At 39.2% G+C, this 21,525-nt stretch overlaps 1 protein-coding gene across 1 annotated transcript in view; it reads right to left on the reverse strand.

Moving 5' to 3' along the window:
- Positions 1-49: 49 nt before the first annotated feature.
- Positions 50-21,525, reverse strand: part of LOC310882582 (complement C4-like) — a 45,852-nt gene continuing 24,376 nt past the window's right edge. The window contains exons 21-40 of the mRNA XM_083801519.1: positions 21,438-21,489; positions 20,837-20,917; positions 19,584-19,787; positions 18,032-18,107; positions 17,511-17,667; positions 15,914-16,012; positions 15,444-15,612; positions 14,311-14,477; positions 13,720-13,878; positions 12,981-13,040; positions 12,409-12,502; positions 11,555-11,723; positions 9,816-9,903; positions 9,130-9,204; positions 7,236-7,344; positions 6,143-6,232; positions 5,693-5,785; positions 4,844-4,927; positions 1,387-1,519; positions 50-398 (exon numbers count right to left, since the gene is read on the reverse strand). Of these exons, the coding sequence (XP_083657645.1) occupies positions 260-398; positions 1,387-1,519; positions 4,844-4,927; positions 5,693-5,785; positions 6,143-6,232; positions 7,236-7,344; positions 9,130-9,204; positions 9,816-9,903; positions 11,555-11,723; positions 12,409-12,502; positions 12,981-13,040; positions 13,720-13,878; positions 14,311-14,477; positions 15,444-15,612; positions 15,914-16,012; positions 17,511-17,667; positions 18,032-18,107; positions 19,584-19,787; positions 20,837-20,917; positions 21,438-21,489 (2,298 nt within the window). The 3' untranslated portion in view covers positions 50-259. The remainder of the gene's footprint in view (positions 399-1,386; positions 1,520-4,843; positions 4,928-5,692; positions 5,786-6,142; positions 6,233-7,235; positions 7,345-9,129; positions 9,205-9,815; positions 9,904-11,554; positions 11,724-12,408; positions 12,503-12,980; positions 13,041-13,719; positions 13,879-14,310; positions 14,478-15,443; positions 15,613-15,913; positions 16,013-17,510; positions 17,668-18,031; positions 18,108-19,583; positions 19,788-20,836; positions 20,918-21,437; positions 21,490-21,525) is intronic.

A 21,525-nucleotide genomic window follows, 5' to 3' on the forward strand; every position in this document is an offset into this window, starting at 1 on the left:
TTTTCCCTCTTCACCTGTGTCTGCGACAATAAACACAACAACCAATTAGTAGAGTAACTGCAATTTTTGTCATATTAGCCCTGCACATACATCTACAGGAAGAAGTCCCACTCAACAAGTACGGAAGAAAAACAGCTAGCAACAGAAGCAGCTCTGCCATGTCTCAGGTGCCTCTTCAATGTACAGGATTTGCAAGAAAAAATTAGGAAGGAGCTGAGTTGCAGTAACACAGGTGGGATGTGAGGAGCGGAGCAGTCTTTCAGAAGAGGCAGAGGTTGTCATGCTTGCTCATGAAGTCCTGCAGGTGAGCACAGGCTTGCCGGTGCAGGGTGGTGCGGCACTCGCTGTCGTCTGGAATTTTCTCTACCCAGGCTTGTGAATCAAGGAAGTACTGCATCCTGAGTGCAAGAGGAAGAGGTAAATGAGGTGAGTTATCACGGCTGACATGGAGCAACTGGAAAGCATAAACCCTGTGAGGCTGCCTCCCTCTACCGAGGCACCTCTGAGGTCACGAGGAGCCATGCTAGCCGTGAAGCTTGCCTGAAACCTTCTTCCATCAGCAGGTTAACTGAGCTTTGGCTAGAGTTTAGGAAGAGTCACTGCCAAGCTGGGACAAACCTGGGTGTACTTGTGTTTTGTGTGACAACAGTAAAAGTTGGGATGAGTTTCTATTACAGCTTTGTGGAATGGCACAAAAAAAAAAAAAAAGAGTGAACACCAATGAGACACAGTAAAGGGGCATTTAGTTTCAACAGAGTATATCTCAATGTTGCCTAATTTTCTGTGGTGAGAAGCCATGTAGCTTCTCACCTCTGCTGGGAGTCTTCAGTCTTTAGTAGGTATCGGTTGAAGCAGTCCCCCTAACTTAAGCACTCGTATTGGTGTTATTCAGAATTGAGAAGGGACCTTTTAAGATTTTAGGAAGTGGCACTTACAATTTGATTGGTTATGGTCTCCTTCCTTTCCTTCCTTGAAGTTTCCAAGGCACTATCTTTCTCCACTTTTGTGCAGGGAAATCAAACATTTAAGATGTTTTCCTCACTGAATACTTAATAGAGGCAGACTAAATTCCTCCTCAGATAAATTCCCTTTTTCTTCATTCAAGTGTGAAAATGAGAAAGAAGAATAATGAGCTGCACGCATGACGTAACAAACTTTGAGGGCTCCTTTTAGACATAGTCTCTAGATTTGGGTGGCTCAGCTGTTCCTTACAGCTGCCCTTTTGACTATGGAGTGGTACGCTGCATTTTAGTAAAGGCAGCAGAGTCAGTCCCTGAGAAATCTGTCCCTTCTTTTGCTTTCTGGAGGCATTCTGATAGTTTGAGTACCATTTCGATTCATGATCCAAGATAGCAGTCTCTTGTGGCTCAGGAACTATGCACTTACTTGTCGTTGCAATCAACAGTTTGCCCATCTTTCCCCATGAGAAGGTACCGTTTGCCAGGTACCATGTTTAGTTTGCAAGTGGAGCGTTTTAGGAACTGTCGATGGGCACCCACTTGGACGCTTTCATCAGCAGCTGTGACATGAGAAGAGAAAAATCCATAAAATTTCATGATAAAGAGCAGAGCCATAGCCTACAGGACACAAACCTTTGTGGTTATTTACTCCACTGCTAAGCCAAGATTATATCTCATTTGGGAGTAAATGGTCATGCTGTAGTAGGACATACTAACATTACCCAGCTAAAAGCAAGTCATTTTTTTCTTTGCTGGATGGCTTAAACTACTTAATAGTTATTGAAGCAGCTTTTGCTACAGAGATCTTTCAAATCTTATTGGGTTTCTTTAAATCTTAGAGATTAAAAAAAAAAGTCAAAGGAAAAAAAACGTACTATATTATATTTCAGATTGCTCAGGTTTATAGTGGTCTTAAAAGCTAGTAAACTAAATTCAAGTGTCTTGTGGCTCAACAGTGCAGCAGGTAGTTTTAAAAACTCACACTACTTAGTGTGCTTGAACTGAATTTCACTGTTTTACCCCCCTATGTTGTTCCTCCTGAAGCTGTTATATAGGACATGTGCTTAGTGATCTCCACATTAAAATGACTTAAAAGATTGTGGTCTGGATTCTGGCCGATGATTATTCATTCAAGAGCTGCACTGCCCATTGGTGCACTGACATGAGAACTGGAAAGATACTTCTTCAGCAAGCTAACACAGGTCATGAGGATACTGCATTTTTTGGCTAGAACACAGTTTACAAAGTCCATTTGAAAAAAAAAAAAAGCAAAAAGCAAAAAAAAGCAGATAACATCAGTATGTTAATTTCTCACATTCTTTCTAACTATAATACAAAGCACTGTGCACAGTGGTGGTGACCAATCCAAAGACAAACCAAATTAGATTGCAGGTAAAACATCACAGTGTATCAGCTAACAGAAACTTGTGCAGCCTCCTCTATCTGAAATACTGTATTACAGGTATGAAAAGTTTAGTATTCAAAATGAAATCCTAGAAATAGGATAAAAACCTGAAGAATAAAAAATTTTTTAACACTAACAAGATTTCAGAGAATTTGACATAGAATGTTAAACTGTCAAACCTAGCACTAAGAACCTTATCAATTTCCTAGTTAAAACTTGCATTAATTTTACATATGGTACTTACAGGCCAGAGAAAAGTCAGTTTTCAGTACTGTATGCTGTTTTACATTTGCATATATCTGAAGAATAATTCAGTACTGTAGATTTTCTCATATAATGACTTTCTGTTGTTCTGTGCTACATGATGTACTGAATTTTCATTTTGTTCAAAGAATATAAAGGGATGAAGAGATGGATCAGAAATACTTGAGAAAATTACAGTGTTTTGCCTCAGGTTCATTGTGTTTAAATTACCATGGTACTTCTCACTTCGTATGCTTCACAAGTGTCCTGACAGAGTTCAGTCTCTGGGGATTGTAGGCCTTTGAGCAGTTACTTTAACAGTTATGTAATTTGCAATTTTCAATCTCCAATTTAAAAACAAACAAACAAAAAACTTTCCAAGCAGAATGTATGGAAAAATTACTTCAAGCTTTAGAAAGCATAATGGTAAATAAAAAAATGGGAAAGAAAAAAAAAGATTCTGTGCTATTTTGTATTTGCCATACTGTTCCCATAAAGGATTCATAGGAAAGCATAAACATTAGAAATCCAAAACACATGCAGTTATTTTAATAATCAGAATAATCCAGGGAGTGCACATTCTCTTTTGCTGACTCCAAAACACAAATAAATTTTTCCATCTCTCTTCTGAACCAACTTCTATCTGCAAGGATTCTTACTGAAATAATGCCTGGAGTCCAGAAAATGAGAATTCATTCTGCTAATTCTCATCTGCCCTTGATGATGGCAGCAGTGACAAGCCTCACTCAAAACAGCCACAGAAAATACAGAAGATAACAATTCTAGTTCAGTGATTTGCTGATTTGAATGCAACATCTTGCTTTTTCTTCATATCATGGCTTAATGTCACTTCCCAGTCTTTCCCAACCCTGCTGAAAGTCTTCAAAACCTACTGATGCTCATAAGCTGCCTCCTACCACACAAAACAAAGAGTATTTTAAAGAAGGAAGTGGGAATGTGAGAAGTCACCTCTTCTGTTCAAATTGAGATTCAAAGAAAATCCCCTTTAAGTGCCAAGAAGCAAAATCTTTCCAGCGCTTGCCCATGAGTTGCAAGAACAAATGCAATGAGGGCCGGAACTCTAAATGCTTTAGAGTCTGTAGGTATTCTAGGGGGATTAATGAAATTTTCCATCATGGTATTGTAAATTCCCAAAGCCAGTGTTTTGATCCCTGAATTATATTGTGATTTCCCTGCATATGGAAAACCCTGGGCATCACCAATGCTGTCTCTGGACACATGAAGTACGGATCTGATTTTCTGATAGTAACTGGATGTGGTGCACAGATCACATTGTGTGCTGTAAAGTACTGGGTGATATCACCAACCCTCTGGGCAAAGATCAAGGGAGTGAGATAATAATTCTGTTCAAGGCACTGAAGATTTTGAAACCTTTAAAGTTGTTCTTTAAAGACAGTCTCTGTCTGCCAAACTCAAAACTGACAACCACATGATGGCCTGGTGGATGAAGTCTGAGAAATCATCTGACAGCCTTCTCAGAAACAGTTTTGAAGAATATCAGTGTTCACTGATGCTGCTGATAAAGTAACATTCACATAGAGACAGCTGGGAAGGCAGGTCTGCAAAAGGACATTTTCTGAGAGCTGTGTAAATATTTACACTGCAACCTAAGACATAGAGAGAAAGGCTGCTTCTTTTGTTATCTCAACTATTAAATCAATGTCTTGGAAGTTTTCCTGTGTTCATTGATTTCAAGTCATCCAATACTGGCAAGTCGCTGTGGACAAGTCTTAGCCTGTTCTGCAAGGGTTGCAAGTGCTTAGTGATCAACTGAGTAACAAACTGAGTACTTCATACCTTCATCCCATATCAAAACAGAAGCTACTGGATACATCTACAGTAGAAAAAATGTGGATCAACAGTCTGCAGAATGAAATAGTTGATACAGAGGACCTAATATCCACACATTTCTTGTAGGGTTTACTATAGACTAGCTCCAATTTGGAGCCAGGGACTGAATGCAGCTGTAATGTATCTTCTGGAATAGTTTCATTTGAAGGGAGTGAAGGTCATGTGCTCTGGGACTGCTGCACAATGTGAACCAAAGCAACCTTGGAGTTTTTCAAGAAATCAGTCTACTTTCAGGCTTAATGTATAAATATATTTGATTGTACTTCTGGCAGCACGAGAAGGCACCTGTATGGCTACTGCTGGCTAGCATTTAATCAACATTTCCTACAGGTGAACTAAAGGAGCCAAACATTTTAATACTTACTGACTTTAAGGATTCTCAGGATTTTGACCTCATAGTAATCAAAAACATTCTTCTGTGTACTGTTGAGGAGCTCCACCTCATACACTGAAACAGACAATAACTTTGTGAGGCTGGGTAGAAACATGAAGTTACATACAGAACTGAAAAATAGGTATGCTTTCACCAGATGTCAGTGTAGAGGTCAGTGTATCATCCATTCACAAATCATAAGATCATAAAAGACAACAAGATAATTATGCTGTGTACCTAATATGCTTTTAGAAAGAAAGCTACAAATCATCAACCTCTAGATTTGTATTCCCTTTGCCTATATACTTTTTAGAATAAGATCGTTTGTGATTCAGTTCTCACTTTTTTTCCCATCCTTCTGATCGTATCTAAATCACCAAAGCTGTTGAAAGTTTTCCTCCAGTAGCGTTTCCAACTTTCTACTCAAAGAAGAGTCCAGAAAGGCAATTTAACCAGAGAAAATATTCACCTAACTCGATAACACCTAGCCGAAGGAGCTGCTAAACTATGGAATGTTGTCTGTAAAAACTACTCTCTATCTCCATCCTGTGACATTACAGATCATGGGGTTGATGATACCCACACCACCGGTCTTTCCTAAACCCTGCAATGCAATGTAATCCACTCTTCCTTCTTCAACATACCACTACAGCTATTAGAGGTCTTTACTTTTCCCCTTCACACCTGGATGGCTTTACTTCATCTTCTCACCCCCCAGGCCAGATGCAGAAACTCTACTCATATCAGGAAAGGTCTAGGCATATAAGGCTTCAAAATTATTCATATTTTTTGAAATTAATTGTTTTTAAAACACATCAACAATTGTCTTTCATGCCTTACCATAATCTGCAATAGGTTGGTAGCACACAAAATTAAAACGTGTGTTTTCTGTTACAGTTTTACTGAAAGTTGATTTTTGTCTTGGGCAGGGACCTAGAATGAAGAAAATAAATGATATATCTGCTTCTGCAGGTATGGATATTTAGATAGATATAGCATACACTTACTCATCCATTCAACATTATAAGAGAGAACAAAATAAAACAGCAGAATGACTGTTAGAAGTGTGGCTCTTTTTTTTTTATGTACATATACATATGTTTATATATATCAACTATCAAAACAATCATGGATGTCTTCAAAACAAAAGTTTTCAGTTTGGTACCAAGTATACTAGAGGACACTTTGTGTCCTGTGTTATGCATTAAGCTAAATGTAATGGTCCTTTCTGGGCATAACAATTCTCATATTAATGTTTCTTTTAAATTGGCATATTTAGTTATTCCTTACCTTCTGCACACTGGCAAGCATCGGCATGACACACCTTGGAAAGCATGGCGCTGTGCTGGGGAGCACTGTAGAAGACACTGCACCTTCTGTCTGTGGAAAAGAAATAAAATGGATTGGCTTACAGATCTCATGTGGAAGAACCTAAGCAGTAGAAAGAACATTTGCAGCTCAGCTTTTCCCTGGTCCAGACAAGTCAGAGCGCTAAAGGGTGAGATGTACCGTGTACCACAAAGACCTGTAGCCTAAACACCTACAGTAGAGGGATCACCTTGACTTTCAGCTGGACAAGAACCTGGGTTGCTTTTTTCTGTTGTTGTTCTTGTTGCTTTTTGTATTGTTGTTTTTTTTTAAGTTGTGCTCTACCCCCCCCCTCCCCCCCCCTTCTTTTTCTTCTCTCTGAAAAACATCCATCCTAAAAAATCATGTTTTGGCAATAGTGCAGCAATAAGCGCTGCACTGTATCAGAGGAAGGAGATTAGATCACAAGTTTTACACCAGTTAATGGTTTAAACCTAGTATCCATAGCCAACAGATCAAAAAGTCAGCATGAACAAAACTTTAAGTAGTGTAAGCTATCAGGAATTCCTCAGCTTCAGGCAAAGCAGAGGTTTGACCTAATTTTCAAATATTGTTTTAATGATTCTGGCAAATGGGGATGATTTGCATTTAATTTTCTTTGAATGGGGAATGAGACTGGTTCCCCAGCAAGCGCAGTACATAAGACAAACCTCTGAGGCTGCCTATCTTACATGCATAGAAAGCTTGAGCGAAAAGATAGCTTGAATGTAACATACTTAATAATACCAAGAGAAACAAGATGTCACGAAACCTTATTTAAAAATCCATGAGTGTAGAAGTTTCTATTTCCAATCCATTTGCAATAACAGACCCTTCCTTAAAAGATCTCAATCTAGATAATCTTAAGCTGTGGTACTAATAATTCCAGGCGGGTTATTGTAACTCTCAGCAAAGTCAGAAGGTTTCACATTCTTAAAACACTAAAAGGCATTAAAAATACTTTTCAATAGACTGGAGTTTGCTCTTGAGAGTATCTCTTTCTGATCAGTTACATATCATCTTTCTTTGCCCTTACCAGGATTGTAAAAATCATAAAGGATTGCATTTGCTGGCTGAACCAAGCCCATCGGATTAATTTGCTTTGCTCCGAATGATATACAGTCTGGGTCTGGTCCAGTTGTGAGCTGGAGAAAAAAATAAATAGTTGTGATGAGTGAACTATCCGCCGTGAGTTCCTTATTCATTTATTTATGCCTATACTAGCCACTGAATGCTTGTTTCTGATGGCACCGGTGAGTTAATCCTGATAGCTTTGCCTTCAATTTGAAGAAGCCATTTTCTTCCATGATTTTATTGGGAGATTTTGTGAATCATAAAATCATGGAATATCCTGAGTTGGAAGGAACCCACCAGGACCATTGAATCCAACACAGGACTACCTAAAAAGTAAACATATGTGTGAGAACATTGTCCAAATGCTTCTTGAACTCCGGCAGGCTCATTTCCATGACCACTGCCCTGGGGAGCCTGTCCCAGTGCCCGACCACCCTCTGGGTGCAGAACCTTTCTCTAACCCCCAGCCTGACCCTCCCCTGTCCCAGCTCCATGCCGTGCCCTCGGGTCCTGTCGCTGTCCCCAGAGAGCAGAGCTCAGCGCCTGCCCCTCCGCTCCCCTCGTGAGGGAGCTGCAGGCCGCCACTCAGCCTGCTCTGCTCTGGGCTGAACAAACCAAGGGGCCTCAGCCACTCCTCATGCATCTCGCCCTCCAGATCCTTCACCATCTTTGCAGCCCTCCTTTGGGCACTCTCCAATAGTTTCACATCCTTTTTGTACTGTGGCACCCAGAGCTGCAGACAGTGCTGGAGGTGAGGCCGCACAGTGCAGAGCAGAGCGGGACAATCCCTTCCCTCGCCCGCTGGCAGTGCTGAGCCTGATGCACCCCAGGGTACGGTTGGCCCTCCTGGCTGCCAGGGCACGCTGCTGGCTCGTGTTCAGCTTGCTGTGACCACAACCCCCAGAACCCGTTCTGTGGGGCTGCTCTCCAGCCTCTTGTCCTGCAATCTGTATGTGTATTCTGGAACTGTGGATGAGCTAAGCTTAGTAAAGAGAGTTATGTGAGATATGCACAGCAAAAGTCTTCCCTCTCTGAATGTGTCTGATCCTGATTCACATCATCAATAATTTGAAGTTTACTTTTCAACTTTTACCTAAAACCACCTTGCACAGGCATGGGCATAACAAATGTTCACAGCCTATCCTGTACTGATGTCTGTTTTGTGCCAGTATGTACCCTTTCCTTAGTAAAATGCTAAGGTCGTAGACAACCTTTGATCTATGATAAATATACAGCTTCTCTAGAGCAATCATAGCAGCAACAACATATAAAATTACTCATTTGTTTGTTGTCTTATATTTAAATAAATAATTGTTCTGTGTGTGCTTTCTACAGGGATCTCCCTGCTTTGGCTGTGGATGTGAAGTAACTCCAGTGGCTATAGAATCATAGAATCATACAATAACCTGAATTGGAAGGGACCCACAAGGATCACTGAGTGTAGGATGGAGTCATAATTCAAAACATAGGGCAGTATACACAGAAACTAGGGGGTTTGATGATTACATCTGTTTGTTACTGAATGGCTCTTGATCCAGAAATATTGAACTTCACATGCCAGTCAAATTTGCAGGACCACCAAATAACACTTTGTTAATTTTGGATAAAAGGCAACTCTTCTGGTTAGAGAGGAGTTCTCATTTTGGGGACCGAAGCCCAAAGCTGAAACAGACTGTATCTTCTATAACATGGAAATGGAGAGGATGAAGGTGCATCTTTCCCATTCCTACTCTCTCTGAACTGAACTGTTGAATAATAATATATGGAAGAAGTCACAGGAAGGTAATGCAGTATGAAAAACAATGATGGTAAGGTTTAAAAAAAAAAAAAGAAGCAAAACCATTGGGCTTGCTTACCTCACCAAAGTAGAGCAAAACCTTTCCTTCCTTGTACTCAAAGTGCTGAATGTATTTGTCTGAAGATGTTACCAACTGCAGGAAAACAACAAAGAAACAACATCAGAACAAAAACCTAACAGAACAGTAGCACCATTGCTATCATCCTCTGTATTCTGTTTTGCTTTGTTCAAGTGTTTGTTTTATTCCGCCTTCTTTCTTCCACCCTAAAGGAGACAGTGCCTGAAAGCAGAAACCTGGGCAAACCTCCATCAAACCAGCAGGTCCCAGAAACAAACAAACAAACAAACAAAAACCACCTCTAGCTGCCTTCACAGAGAGATATGCTCCATTTCCCTGCTTCTTAAAGACGTTTTTACCATCCCTCCCGTAAGCACAGGACACACCATCCTGGTGTGCTGTATGAGAGCATTGCCAGTGGGGATAGCAGTATGTGTAAAGACAGGAAAATATTTAAATGCCCTCCAAAGCCATGTCCTAATTTCTACTCCACAGAAATAAAGGCTGAACTCTGCTCATCACCAGCTTTTCATTTCTTGCATATATTCAGTGAATATTTTTCCAAAACAAGAATATCCCAAATCTGTTTTACTCTCATTATTCTGTGGACTTTGGAAAGATTTATGAAGACAAAATTTGTATAGAAAAGTCTATAAAGGCTTGCACAAAAAAAGTGTGTTTCTCACCTGTTCAAGTTCCTTTGTGTCAGGCTCCAAGCCACTCAGCAGAGAGAGATCGACCAGGGACATCTTTGGTGGATTGGAACCTGTGGACCTTTATAAGGGAGACCAGCAGCAGTGAACATCTGCACAGAACTGCCAGCTTTGTTTGGAAAGTTTAGTTCTTCAGGTTTGCTAAGTGTGAGACAAAAACCCACTTAAGTGGATTTTTATTTTTGCCTCATTAAGAGTCATGAGGAAAAAATACTCATCTAAACTAGTCAAATGGTCATACAAAATACAGGTGTCTCACCTGAGCTTGTCATCTACACTTTTTTTTTTTTATATATAGCTGATAGACAGAAACAATCACCTTCAAAGTACTGTTCATCCCACCATAAAAATATGGTTGAAGACAGGGAAGGTAAACAGCACTTGTAAAGTTTCTGTTCTTCATTATCTAAAGAGAAGAGCTAGGAAAGTGGCTTGTTAAATTTATTATTATAAGTTAAATTTATACTGCCCTTACTGTTCAAGGTCAAAATCTTCTTTTAAACTTTGCCCTAGCACTTAGTATCGTCTTGCTGAACCGTGGATTTGATAGCTGATAGATGTTTCATAATGACTAATGGGGAAAATAATGTTTCAACCAGCAGACAATTCACTGAATGCATGGTTAACCAAGAAGAGAGAAGCTTGGGAATTGGAGTAATTCCAGTCCTGCCCTGTCTGGGGAAGTTCTTGTCACTGTCTGGGAAGAGGGTTGAAAAACACTGCTTCTGAGGCTCTGCCAAAAGTCAATGGAAAAGCTAAATTCTCCTCGTGAGCAAAACGTTCTTCCACCACTCTGCTCCTCTCTAGAAGGGGAACTCAGGGCAGATACCACTTTGCGCTTCTGCAACCCCTGCCAAACTGTGAGAGGGAGCTCGTTCCAGTGTTACTCTGCACTGGAGAATTTCTTTCCAACAGCTCTGCCCTTGCCTTCTCTTGACTTCCACAACAACAGGATACCACTTCTGCCTTCTCTCCTCCCCCACATAGTAGTAGATATATTTTCTTTTTTATGAAGCAAGAGTGCAACCATGAAGGAAATAATAACATCTCTCCAAAAAAACAATGAAACTCTGTAAATGTGTTATTACTGTTTTCCAATTTTATCCACTTTATTAATCACAGAATGGTTGAGGTTGGAAGGGACTGCTAAAAGTCATCTGGTGTGACCCCCTTGCTCAAGCAGGGACATCTATAGCAAGTTGCCCAGGACCATATCCATATGACTTTTGAAGACCTCCAAGAAAGGAGATTCCACAACCTCTCTGGAAAACCTATTCCAGTGCTTTATCACCTACACAGCAGAGAAATGCTTCTTGAAGTTTAGATGGAAACTCTTGCATTCCAGTTTGTGCCCATTGCCTCTTGACCTGTCACTGGGCACCACTGAAAAGAGCCTGGCTCTGTTCTCATAATAAATGGCTTCTTTCAAATGATTAGGTAGCCAGGCAATTCAGAGTCTCCCCAAAGAGCCATACATCATCAGTGAGATGATGATGGGGCATAACCTGCAGCAAGTGTTTGAGGTCTACATAAACTATCTAAACCTACATTGTACGGAAACTGGAATTGAGGATGCAGATTCACCATGCATGTGTACCTGCAGAAGGTTGCCAGGTGGGATGCTGAGCTCATGGATATGAAGAGGGCAACCAAGAAGAACTGCAAACAAAAATGAATGTATCTCCTAATGAAGGGCTGATTTCCAGACCTACCTGACACAGACTTTGTATTGCAGAGATTCTGCTTTACTGGGAGAGACCACATCCCTTTTCGTTCTGCTGCGGATATCAAACCAGTCTATTTTAGACAGGGGCTCAGATGTACCATCGTCTGCAGCAGGAGAGTCTTCATAATCATAGTTTTCCTCAGAGTATACAGAATCTGGAGGTGATAAACACAATCAGCCATGCATATATTTGACTGAGGAACTGCTAATTTGATTCCTTTTTGTATAATGATAAATTGCAGTCATGCAATCTCCATGGGCTTTATAAAAGTTTGTGGTACACATCTCAGTATTCCTAATTGGTTCAAAGTTAAAATTTGAGGGATAATTATAGTAAGAACAAGCAGATCTAACTAAGAATGGAGTTTGGGCCATGCATTAATATATAAACTACAGTCCCTGCTTCAAAAAGTTACCTGTTCAAATAGAAAAAAATAAAAATAAAATGCAGACATAGGCAGAGGGGATGATTCTACACTTCAGGGGAAGGAAAATATAGCCTTGCTCATATGAAAATACCTAAAACAGATCTGTCCTAAAGAACATTTTAAGGCCACTTGGTAGGTCTCTATTAGCCAGGGAACTAAGCTGAACTTTCCCTGCATGGCAGCCAGGAACACCATGATGGGAGTTTATCCCCACTCTCCTCCCAGTAACAGAAGAGTTACTGATAGTACCAATATGTCTATTTAGGTACCCTCTGCACCCACAGTCACTTAGAGAGCTATTAAACTATTTAAATTTATTTCCAGTCTCTGAGTCTTTAAAACCATTGATTATTTTTAGCAGTTGACCAAACATGTCACCTGTGATACTCAACCACATCCCCTGTTCACTCACCAGCGTACTTAACCTTCCCTTCCATTTCCACCGTCAAAATCAGGTCATTGCATATGTTGTTTTTCAGCTCAGATGACCAGTACATTTTCAATATCTAAGACAAAAGCACAACCATCAAACCCATAAAAATATCCTTTAAATGACACGGGATTTACTCACCCAGGACTTCAGCAAATGTTGATGGGACATGGGAGTGTGGAGGGAAACACCAGTCTGTCAGAGGCACAGACTAGTCAGAGACAACTGCCATGGATATAAGCAGGAGAGTTCCATATGCAAACCCCAAATGGCCAGGGACCTTTAACACAACTCTCCATCCACACCAAAAAATGTTCTTTGAAACTCCAGCCACCTCTATCTGTGGTATTTTCTAATTAACTTTTCATGGATTTAATGGTGTTAAAAATAGGCAACAGTGAATGTTTATCAGTGCAGATGGTAGGCCGTGAATTTTAGAAGTTTGGTGGTAGGAGCAGAAAGGATGAAGCCATGGGAAGTAATTTTTCACTTGGTTTTCAAAACAGGAATAAAAGAAGTCCAGCTGGACTTTTAACTTCTGATTTATGGCTTACACTCATTGTCCCATTTCCTCTGCCGTGTACAGACACTTCAAGTTTTCTCCCAAGATCAAACTGCATGCAAAAGTGAAAAAGTAGAGATTTAGTGTGTGCTCAGCATCTGGTCTATTACTTTCCTGAGATCTTAACAGTCTTCTATGGCTTTTCCCCTCACAACTGAGACATGGGAAATCTATTGCTATAGAAGGGGGTGTGAGACCCCAAGTCTAATGGGATTCTTAATGTGCTGGGCTGGAGCATCTTATTCTGCTATTCTGAGGCCCAGGAGAAAAAATTTTCCTTACTTCACTCTCCCTTCTGTACCCAGGATTTGACATTTCCACAGGTCCCAACACACTGAATAGCAGAATATTCCCCTGCTCCCTTCTTCTTCACTCCTTATCAAGACTTCGAATGGGATCCTGGCTCCTCTCTACTGCTGGGGAATGTTCACATCACCAAAGTTCTTGAAGGGGCAGGGCAGGGCCTCTAAAGTTTTATGTTAAGCAGTTGTTGATTTCTGGTTCTTTGTCTTCTTCTTTTATTTTTTTATTTTTTTAATTTTTTTTCTTTTTTTTTTTTCTTTCTTTTTTTTTTTCTTTGAAAAGATTATTTGGTTGTTTTACAGATTAAATTATTGAAAACCACCATGACCCATCTATCATGATTGCTTAACATGAGGAAACCTAGAAAACCTATGCCAGTGTTTCTCCTGTTTCTGAAAAAAATATTGGAACAATGATTGGTTGTATACCTCCAGCTCCTTCTGAATTCCTTCATCACTATCAGTCAAAATAATAGTGTAGTCTTTTTGCCTTCCAGGTGTTCCCAGTTTTACAGTCAGATTGGTGGAACCAGTATTCTGTGTCTGTATGCTGTATGCTGACATTGCTTCCAGGGCCACCACTGTGTCCTAGGTGAGACAGAAATAAAAATAAAACTAAAAATTATACCAGGTTATTTCAACAGTACATAAGGTTGATTAGTTACCTGAAGCTATTCTTCAGTTCTAGCCTTTTTGCTGATTTGAAGTTCTCCTGTATCTGTCTGTTCCCATCTGCACAGACTATTTTTTTCATTACCCATCTTCTTCTGCTGTTAAAATCCCCAAAACACTGCAGGTCTGATCCTTGACTATTACAAATCTTCATAAAGACAAAGAATCTTTGCCAGCTCATAACACTGTCTATTAAGGGGCCAAAATCTTTGGTGTTTCATAAACCAAAGTTTGCAGAAGTTTAGGATTAATTGTTATGATGCTTTCAAACCTAAATAATAAAGTCATCACGGATCTACTATTTTCTTCCCACACCCCAAAACGCCATGCGGGCTGATGGTGAAGCACCTGTGTAGAGCAGTATCCTCCACCATAGTTCCTCTTTTCCATCAGCCACGTAGCAATAGGTGTTGCATACTCCAGGTCTCTCAGGAGCAATGCTTGAAGCAATGCATAGGCAGTGGTTTCCACCGAGACTGCATTGTTGCCATTTCCCCAGTAGCGCTGCTGCTTTTCTGCAAGAATAACTCAGTCTTGAATCCCCTTGGTAAAGGTCTACACAATAGATATTGCATGTCATAGCACTGAGGAACCACAAAAAACAGTTGCTGTCATGAGAGTAATGAATTAATAGGGAAGCAGAAATAATGGAAAGGAAAAATATGCCATTTTCAGTTTTGGCTTATGTAATCATCACAGTCTAATGACCCCATTGTACAGTGATGTCCATGTGATGGAGTGGTAGCACTGTCCAGTGGTAACCCAGAGATAAAAGTATTAATTATCCCTGTAACTCCCTACATTTAAGCTATGTCTATTAAACCGTAATTTATTTATCATAAATTGAGAAACTAATAGCTCGGCAGTGCAGCCATACAACCAACAGACTCAGCATTGATCCCAGCCATAAAATGAAGGGGAAGAGGTGATGTCCATGCGGAGCTGAAACAAAGCACTCAGAACTCAAGGAGAGCTCTGAAGATGGGAAAGGCATCTTCCATCTTCCTCACAAATTCTAGACTTTTCCCATATATAGCTGCTCATTCCCACAACCCACCAAAAGTTTCTGCTTTTCCAGCTGACTTGGACTTATTTTTTGTGTGGTGGGTGGGGAAGGTTGGGAGGACAGGGTCAGAGAGAAAGATGCGCTTTAGAGGTGTAGAAACTTTGTAAGCAGCAAGGGAAGCAGAAAAGATGAGTTTCTATTTACTATGGTTTTGTTCCATCTCCAGTAACAGATAAGATCACAAGCAAAATACACAATGTTAAGTTATTATTTTGTAGTGATATCAATTACACAAATTACTTATATGATTATGTAATTAAAGTGCTTAAGTGTGTTGCACATATACATACACATTTTTATAAAATTAAATGTCCTTCACTTAGTTGATTTTGCTTTATTATTATACCAGAGTGCTCAAAGCACTTTAATTATGAGGAGTGCTTCTAGTTGAATTTTTAAGAATAGTTACTAGTACCTGGATTAAAAACAGAACAGCTCCTTAACTTTTCTTTCACCGACTGGGCTTCACTGCCATCAGACTGAACAAGCGTCAGAGCGTAAGCAGTGATGGCTGTAGAATAGCAGTTAGTATTCCTTGGAAGTTGAGTTTTCATGTAAGCCACAGCTCTTCTAACAGCTTGTACCTGTGAAAACAATAGGATCCATCTGAAAAGCTCATCGAGACCTACTAACTGTTAGTGAGTACTACTGCAGTCATTTTTAACACATTTTTAATATTTTTTGCTTTGTGATTAAAGCCATCAGTGATGGAGTGTGTAGCTCAAAACACCTTGCTGTACATTAGGCAACTGCACCTTTTCCTATCCACAGATGTATTAAACAGACTATTATTACCTTGCCATCCACAGTACTTTAAGACAGTGGGGTGGACATTCTATTGTGAAAACGCCTTCAAGGTTACAGATAAAAAGACAGGTTTCCTACCACATCAGGTGACTCTTTGTAAATCTGTAGAGTATGTTGCAATGCTATAGTTACAAAGGCTGTCAGTGCCAAATTCTCTTCTGCTGTCCCAATGCCACCCTGGAAGATGAAACGTGAAAAGGAAAAGTAAAACATACATGTTCTTGCTTATGATTAAACGTACAAAATTACTTTTCATGAAGATGAAGATCTTGTCAAAACATCTAACCACAAAACACGCAGTTTCACCCTTCAATTTTGTTCAATAACTTGTGTCCATCTCATAGCATATCTTCTACTATGGCAATGTTAAGAGATTGGGAACCCACCCCATTCTTCATCTGGTAATAAAAAATATAATTAACTCATTGTGAAAGATTTACAGTTTTTGTTTGAACTGGTCCTGGCTTCAACTGTTTTTGCTTCTCTGCTACTCCCTATAGATTCAAAAGCCCTTTAAAACCCAGAACTTTTCCCTTATAAAAGTATTTTTTCACCATTAATTTCCCATTCTGCTTTTTGATAAGATAAATACAGTAAACACAGTGCCCCCCCAACTTTTATTCCCCTAAAGATGTGCATTTTCATTCCTGTTATTCTTTCTGTTTCTTTTGCTCATGCTCTTCTTTGACAATAGGATCATTATTACCCTTCTGTTTCACTCAGCCCCAAAACTTTGCTCTTTGGAAAAGAACAGATTGTTTTCTTGGAGAGACTTAAGTCTCTGTACAAAAGTATTATGAGCAGTTCCTGAAGCTAATGTGAAATCGAAGATAAGTATCTTAGCAAAAACAAGGGTTAAAAATCTTTTTGGCCAATTCCTGAGCTGGTTCTTTTTAATGTCATTACATCAGCTGTGGAACTGGCTTTGAGGGTAAGAGCCACACTACTGATTTTAAATATATAATTAATAAAATTAGGTTGTTTTTTTTCTTTTCTTTGTAAGGTCAATGCAAAGGTATCTTCATTTTCAATGGTTTCTGGAAGGTTCATATTGTATTTATACCCTAGATGCATAGAGAGTAACAATTTAGTTTTTCTAGATACTTATAGATGTGTAGGCCAGCATATACTCTTGGGAATTCTGATTAAATATTAGGATTTTTGCTTTTCATGAGAGTCATTAAATAATGAAACAGGTTACGCAGAGAGGCTGTGGGATCTCCATCTTTGGAGGTGCTCAGGACTGAGCTAGACATGGCCCTGGGCAACCTGATCTAATTAGACCTGTCCTGAGTGGGGTCTGGACTAGATGACCTCTGGAGGTCCCTTCAAATATAAGTTATGATTGTTTGAATCTATAGCTTTTGCCAATAAAAAGCATGATTTTTATCAAGCAAAAAGATTTCAGGGCTAGTTTTCTACATCCTCTAGAGGTACAGGTCAGCTGAAAAATCACCCAAGATGGGATTAAAAGATAAAGGTGGTGACATACTAGCCATGTTTCTCTGATGGATCTATTAACAGATTCATTTTACTTTACAGATTTTGTACTTCTTACATTACAGTGAATCTTTTTTTTTTTAATATGTCTTGTTACTCAACATTTCAGAATATTCCTTTTGATCCCTAGCAGCCCTAAAGATGCAACAGAATCTTCTTAATACTAATGACCTACCTGCATAGTCCTGTCCAATACTGGATGATGGTCGTGGAATGAACCATCTGCCTGCTGTTGAATAAGCAAGTAGGCAATCGAGCTGTGTATATGATTGTCTTCGACACTAATGTATTCTTTGCACCTTGTGAGTACTTTAACAATGAAAGCAGTTAACCTGCACAAAAGAAAATGTTCCAAACTTGTGCTGACATATGTTTATAGATGAGTATATTAATGGGAAAAGAAACATTCTCAATCTGTACGTAGACTCATATTCAATACAATGTGCTTGCAATGATAGTGTGAACACTGTGGCAAATCCAAAATAATCTGGGGCTCAGTATAATCCTCTTTCATCAAGGACTAAACACTCACAGAGACTTACAAGACTCACTATCCATTGACAAAAGTATATAGGCAACACCACAATCACCAAATTTTGACCACCACCCCCAATAATTATGCATTAAATGATAGTAGTGGTATTTTAGGAAAAAAAAAAAAAAAGAACCAAAGCTGATTATGAAAAATACACTTACCATACACTACTGGGGGTTGATTTAAATGCTCCATAGGAACCATCGTTCTTCTGAAATTCAAGCAGTCTAGTATAACCTGTAGGAACAAGACACCATATAATTGCTCAGAAGATACACATGTTTCTTGGCCATTTTCATACATCATTTGTATTAACATGGATGTATTCAGCATTGACTAGTGGAGATGTGCATGGAGATGTTCACCGGTACAGCAAAGACAAAATGCTTGTGTCAGCAGATTTTTTACACAGGAAAAAAAGGCAAGACTTAGAAGTTACTTCATCTTGATTGATTTAACAGAGCAATGAGAACTACCTGAAAATTGCAGGTATCTATAGATACAGAGCTACCAAGGCACTTTCTGCATGGTGAATCTTGTGAAGCTTATTCCCCATTATTGACAATTTGCCAAGCTGTTGTCTTTATGGTGCATGGAATCAAAAAACATAGAAAATACCTACCCATGTCAGATGAAGGCTCTAAAATCATGAGTTGTTGCCTCTGTTCTACACAACTCATTTTCTACCCCAGTGATCTTCTTCAATAAGAATCAATAAAAGCATAATCTAAAGACTAAATGTTGCTGTTTATATCATTATATGTATGTTACAACAAATAATCAGTAGCAAGACATAATGTCACTTTGGACAATCGTAGATAAATGGGCAAAGACTTCCATTCAGCAACTATTAGCATGTTTTTTTTTGATCTCCATTTTTACCTTTCTTCTTCAGTAGGCTTTATGCCATGTGCACACCACTACAATTAGAAAGATCCATGATACCTGAAACAATACTGATAGCAGTCAAGCTCTGTGTTAGTGCCTGTGAGCTGAGACATCTCCACTTCCAGATGCTGTGGCCCTGGCTTTGGTGTGCATTTAACATCATCTTTGGACTACGTCTTGCAGTGGGCTCTTGAAGAAGCAGCCCTTCAGCTGTCCTCTGTGCTAGGAGACTGCTTCCCTGGCTTTGTCCAAGGAGTTGGAGTTATTCTAGCTCATGTAATAAATACCCAGGTGTGGAAGAGAAAGTGTTAATAGTATGATTACCATTGGGAGTTTCCTTAGTGGTACTGCTCTTGCCAAAAACAGACATCTGCAGCAGAGATGCCTATATTTGAGATGGTCATCTTAAGCAGCATCTATGACCCAGGGGGAGAAAATAGCATTTTTAGAACATGATTCATCTTGATCTCTTTTGCACTTCTACATTACTCTGAAATGATTCATGTTCTGCAACTGCCCATTTACGTCCATTTGATCTGAGAAGAGTTAATGTTGATCAGCTCATATTTTACTTTCCGCTTCTAAATTAGGCAAGAGAGAGGGTGGACTGTGAATGCCAATACTCTGCAATGTCAGGTACAAGCAGACAACCACCTAAATCTTCCTCACTGGTTTTGTTTCTCATGTCTGTCTACAGGTTGTCAGTGGCATTTCTGCTTGACTGCGTTAAGACAATGCTCACTCCTTTTGCAAGCGGCAATGGTTAATGTGCAATGCAAGGAGATAAAGCCAATGTCAGTTGGTGTCTGTGTTTTTCCTGTGTACCTTTTTCAATCATCTTGATGGCTTCAACCTTCCGTTCAGGATTAAAGTTCTGCCACTGCTCGCTGGCATCCAAGTACTCAATAGCGTAGACCGTGGGGGCCATCTTCACCATCGTTTGCTCTGCACAGCCCGTGGGCACCTTAATAAGTTTCTCAATTCCATTGAGATTAAGACAGTTTTCAACAGAATCACCCATGGGATCTCCTGTTGTAAAAGACATAAGCCATAAGACATTCTATATTTCAAGCTGACTGATTTAACATGAATAAATGCAATACTAACCACAGTGACACTCCAGCACGCCCTGATTACACAGTTGCCTGATACTTCTCATTATTAAACAGTTTGCAGCCACTTATGTCTATAAGGTTGGAGAAGAACAAGGGTGAGCTCCCACGCCCTGGGAAAGCTGGAGGAAGGAGGCTGGGACAATGAAGGAGGATGGAAGAGAAAGAGTCCTGAGGCTGTTAGAGGCAGGCAAGCAAGGAGCAGGGGAAAGACTGGTGCCTCAGGTTCAGACTAGAAAGGTCTTGTCAAACCAGACTTGATCCTCCCACAGATGGGAAGAAAAAACAATAGAAATCATGCCTTAATCATGTCAAGCTTCTGGGGCATTTTTTTTTCCTCTACAGTTTTCTCCTTTAATGAGTTTAAGTATGCCCATACTTCAGAACAAGGATTTGAAATGGAATAGTCTTTGCGTCAAGGATGCATTATTGTACAGTTCCTGAGAAAAATATTTTTTATCTTTAATAAGAATATTAGATGTTTTTAAAATACATATGCATGAGCATATGTATGTATAAGATTATTTGATTAAATTAATATATGATTATATCTTCTCTTCAGAAAAACAGATCTTTCCAGAATTTATACATCAGAGTCTGGCATCCTTATTTCTGAAGAATAAAGAAAATTTCTACAGGGCTACACACAGTGTGGGGTTACTAAAGAAGGTGAACTCTTCTTTCTTCTCTGGCCTTCCCAGAAAGTTAGCCTCAGCGCAGTGAGGCAGGGTGGACCGCATAAAGGTATTATATCCAATACAAGAGAGAAGGAGTAATTAGAAAGAGGTGAACTACTGGATTAAGCTAGGGGCTGTTTTCTTTTGTGACTCAGGCATGTAAGGCAGACCATTTTGATCATGGTAAAAAAACTAGGAAGAAATGAAGCCTTGGTGTTCCAAAATGAACAACACAAGGTGTGTTTCTCTTCTCACCCACAGAAATTTATTGATGGAAAATAACATTTACCTTTCAGGTTAACAAATACATGACTGTCAGAACCTGGTACCATATTAGATGGTCTGTTCAGATCCAGTGTATGGGACTTTACTGCAAATAAATAATAAATAGAGATCTACATCAAAACTCTTCAAGCATAAAAAAGTACAGTACAATTTTAAAACACGCTTTTAATTAAATGTCTTACAGCTGATGAAAATTACAACAGAATTGTTATCAGAAATATTAAATGAAAGTTATGAAAGAAGATGCTTATCTTTCTTAAATTTATTTTTCAATCATCAACAATATTTTTTGCTTTAAAGAAAGATTTTTATTTCAATTCTTTATTTGATTCTTTTAAATCTATGTTAAGATCCATTACTGAATAAAATAGAGGCCTACTTAATATTTTAAAAATGCTACCTATAAACACAGATGTAATACAAATCAATTCCAAACATTTAGAATTAAATTATTTTTTTTCCTAAGTTTTTTACTATGTTTTGTTTGAAGAGTATTTTTACCTTATGAAATGCTTCACCACAGCTGTCAGATATTCACATCAGGCTTTACAACCCCTATTCCTATCCCAGACCTGATCTGTATCTAACCCCTAAGTGTAACTTACAGTCACTATTAATGCAAATTGTCTGTTCTTCTCGCTGTAATACACCTTCAGCCTGTATAAATGAAGAAAGAAAAGTCAAAACTTTTGC

The sequence above is a fragment of the Anser anser genome, assembly GCF_964211835.1.
Source record: "Anser anser genome assembly, chromosome: 1".
In the NCBI taxonomy this organism is placed as follows: Eukaryota; Metazoa; Chordata; class Aves; order Anseriformes; family Anatidae; genus Anser; species Anser anser.